This window comes from Bison bison, unplaced genomic scaffold, assembly GCF_000754665.1.
Source record: "Bison bison bison isolate TAMUID 2011002044 unplaced genomic scaffold, Bison_UMD1.0 scf7180017864227, whole genome shotgun sequence".
NCBI classification, from domain to species: Eukaryota; Metazoa; Chordata; class Mammalia; order Artiodactyla; family Bovidae; genus Bison; species Bison bison.
Window position 1 is genome coordinate 320,261 of NW_011494799.1, and position 3,013 is coordinate 323,273.

The following is a 3,013-nucleotide window of genomic DNA, read 5'->3' on the forward strand; positions in this document are numbered from 1 at the left end:
AAAGTGAAAATGAAGTCGCTCAGTCGTGTCCAACTCTTTGCGACCCCATGGACTGTAGCCTATCAGGCTCCTCCATCCATGGGATTCTCCAGGCAAGAGTACTGGAGTACTTGCCATTTCCTTCTCCAGATCTTCCCAACCCAGGGATTGAACCCGGGTCTCCCGCATTGTAGGCAGACGCTTTACCATCTAAGCCACCAGGGAATCCATCTATCCAATCCAAGATATATTTTTTATGAACTGCTGGGATTTTAAAAGTGAGCCTATGTGTATTGAAGAATCTTAGTAGGTCATTTTAGGGTTGCCTCTCAAAAATGTTTGCTGATGATATGCATGAACAAAGAAGTTGGAAAACCACAAACCCAGTGTTCAACTACCCTGCCAACCTCTAATCAAAATCTATTCAGAGCTCAAAGGCCATTTTATGTCTCCACATCTGTGTCCACTCTCTGAACCACCCTTTCCAGACCTCTTCAAGGCTCAGTACCAATCTGTGAAACCTCCCTCAATTTTCACTCTCAACCAGAATTAACCAATACTCCCTACAGGGACCATATTTTTCAATCATGAGCAATTAGCTCACAGTATCTGCAACTTTGTTTTCAGCTTGTCTCGTTTACTAAAATCTAACCTTCTTGAGGGTAGTGATCCCCTGACCTCATTCTGAATCCTCAGCAATCAACATATTACTAGCCTATAGGTACTCAACAAATAACAACAAACAGCCCCAAACCTGTCTTTACCCAGAAGCCAGAGAAGATTTTAGTCCAATATGGAAATGATTTAATCTGGCACTTTAGAAGGCTTCATCTTAGAGCACTGTTGCTAAGAGCATGAGCTTTGGAGCCAGATCACCTGGGCATGTATCCTAGCTCTGCCATTTATTGCCAGGTGACTCTGGGCAAGTTCCTAAACCTGTTCCTCAGTTCCCTAGTTTGAAAAACGATAATACTGTTTCACAGGTTATTGTGAGGATCAAATGATATAATTTTCATTTGATAAAGCACCCAGATTAGCAGCTGGCACACAGTGAGCATTCCATCAACCTTAGTCACTGTTGACAGCAACCAAGTTAATGACAATGAGGTAAAAAGTCCTTAAAGATGGAGTGGTAGCAGTGAAAACAAACTGGAAAGAATGGCCATGAATGGACAAACTACTGAAAAAATGCCCCGTCAGGAAGGCAAGCAAATGGAGTCTGATATATATATTTCTTCCACTTTGTATTGAGATAGCTTATGATTGAATTTAAAAAAAAATTATTAAAAACAGCTATAATCTACCCAGCCTAGGCACGTATTAGATGCTGAGCACAAGAAGTCTAGCATGACTAGACTTCAGCCAAAAGCTGTATGACCACTGCAAGTTTCTTTACGTGGGTCTTTCAATCTCTCAGCTGAGATTTTCCCCTCCTCATTACTCCACCCAGCACCATTTCCTTAGTTTATGATTCCAGTTCCATGTCGTCTTCTGACTGTGTGTACATCCTCAAGAGCCTTGGTTGGGGAATAGGTTTGTGGTTCTGTCCTACTCAACCCTGTACTTTTTTTTTTCCTGCCCAACTCCTTTAATTCTCAAGCCTTGCTATTCCCTACACGTAGGAACTTGAAACTTAAGAGTATGGGAAAGAAACAAAGCAACAGCAGTTGTACCAAGAACTGGGGGGTGCTGCCAAGCTGTTCTCCAGGCCCCTCCATATGCAGTGACCCAATGCAGAGATTAGACTGGCCCCCATGAGGCCTCACATGCTTGATATTCCCATTTGCTTCTGCTCACTTTCTTTCTCTCCTTTAAAGAAGCCTCTTCCCAAGCCTGCAAGTAATTCAAATCCAATTCATTCTTAAAAGATCCAGGTGAGGTCCAACTTCAAGAAAGCCTCCTCTGAGCATTTTAGCCCAAATATTGCCCCCCAACACACATACACCAAACAAGTACTATACTTACAATCTTTACCATAAAGCGTAATCACATAACACATTTATATCATTGAATAAATGTTTCATGTGTATATTCTGATTTTCCAAGGGCAGGAACCATGTCTCACATGTCTTTTAAACACCTTACTCTTAGTGGGTTAATACTTGTTGAAAAGTGAACCAGTCGGTTTGTTTGTTTGTTTAGGCTAAGGAAGGATGAGATAGAAACAGGTTGAAATGAAAATGGTTGAATGGACAGATGGGTGCAAAAGAAGCAATGGTTCAAAATTCGGGGAAAAGTTGTAGAAGAAAGGTGTTCAATTAACATGTTTAACTGATCTGCTGCAGGGTTGGAAAGAGAAACAGAAGGATGTCAACTGTAAAATTTGAAAAGGGCATTTCAGCCTGAGGCAGAAAACAGCAGGAGAAAGATGGAGCTACAAAAGAAATTCTGCTAAAATCCAGAGATAGGCCAACTGGGTAAAGGGGGTTATTGGGACGACATGGGCAGAGAGATGTGGTTATGCAGGTGAGCGAATCAGTAGGGGGTGGTATGAAGGGTTGGGTAGATGGATAAAATGATCAAGGGTGCTTAGGCAAGTGGGTTAGCCGACTGGGCGGTGAGTGGGTAAATGGGAGAAAGGTAAGTGGGTGGGTGGTTAGGTGTTTAGTTGAGGGAATAGGTGTGGGGCGAGTTATTTAAGATCCGGCCCCTCCCTCACCTTGACCCGGAAGCGGATGAGTGCTAGCCTCACGCAGTGGCTCAGGCAGGCCGGTGGCAGGAACCAGGCCCGAGGAGGAGGGGTGCCCTTGTTGCCCACGTGTCCCACGATCAGTTGCGCTGTCTGCCGCTCGGCCTGGCACCGACGGCCCCATTCGGCCAGCCGGTCCTTACCCAAGCCCCCGGGGAACATGACCACCAGCTCCAGGCCGTCGCCGCCGGGATAGGCACAAGCCTGACAGAGCGCTGACAAGTAGCCCAGCATGGCGTTCCATTGGCCGCCACACACCCAATCCGTCTGGTAGCCGCCATAAAGCCGCGGCAGCGCTGAGCCCGCGTCCACAAGCACCCGGGCCCCGGGCAGCGGAGGGGGCGG

At 45.8% G+C, this 3,013-nt stretch overlaps 1 protein-coding gene across 1 annotated transcript in view; it reads right to left on the reverse strand.

The window, feature by feature from the left end:
* The window catches only part of FAM120C (family with sequence similarity 120C), a gene marked incomplete at its 5' end in the record, with an annotated part of 124,500 nt that extends 121,487 nt beyond the window's left edge, over window positions 1–3,013 (reverse strand). The window contains one exon of the mRNA XM_010845890.1: window positions 2,639–3,013. Within this exon, the coding sequence (XP_010844192.1) occupies window positions 2,639–3,013 (375 nt within the window). The remainder of the gene's footprint in view (window positions 1–2,638) is intronic.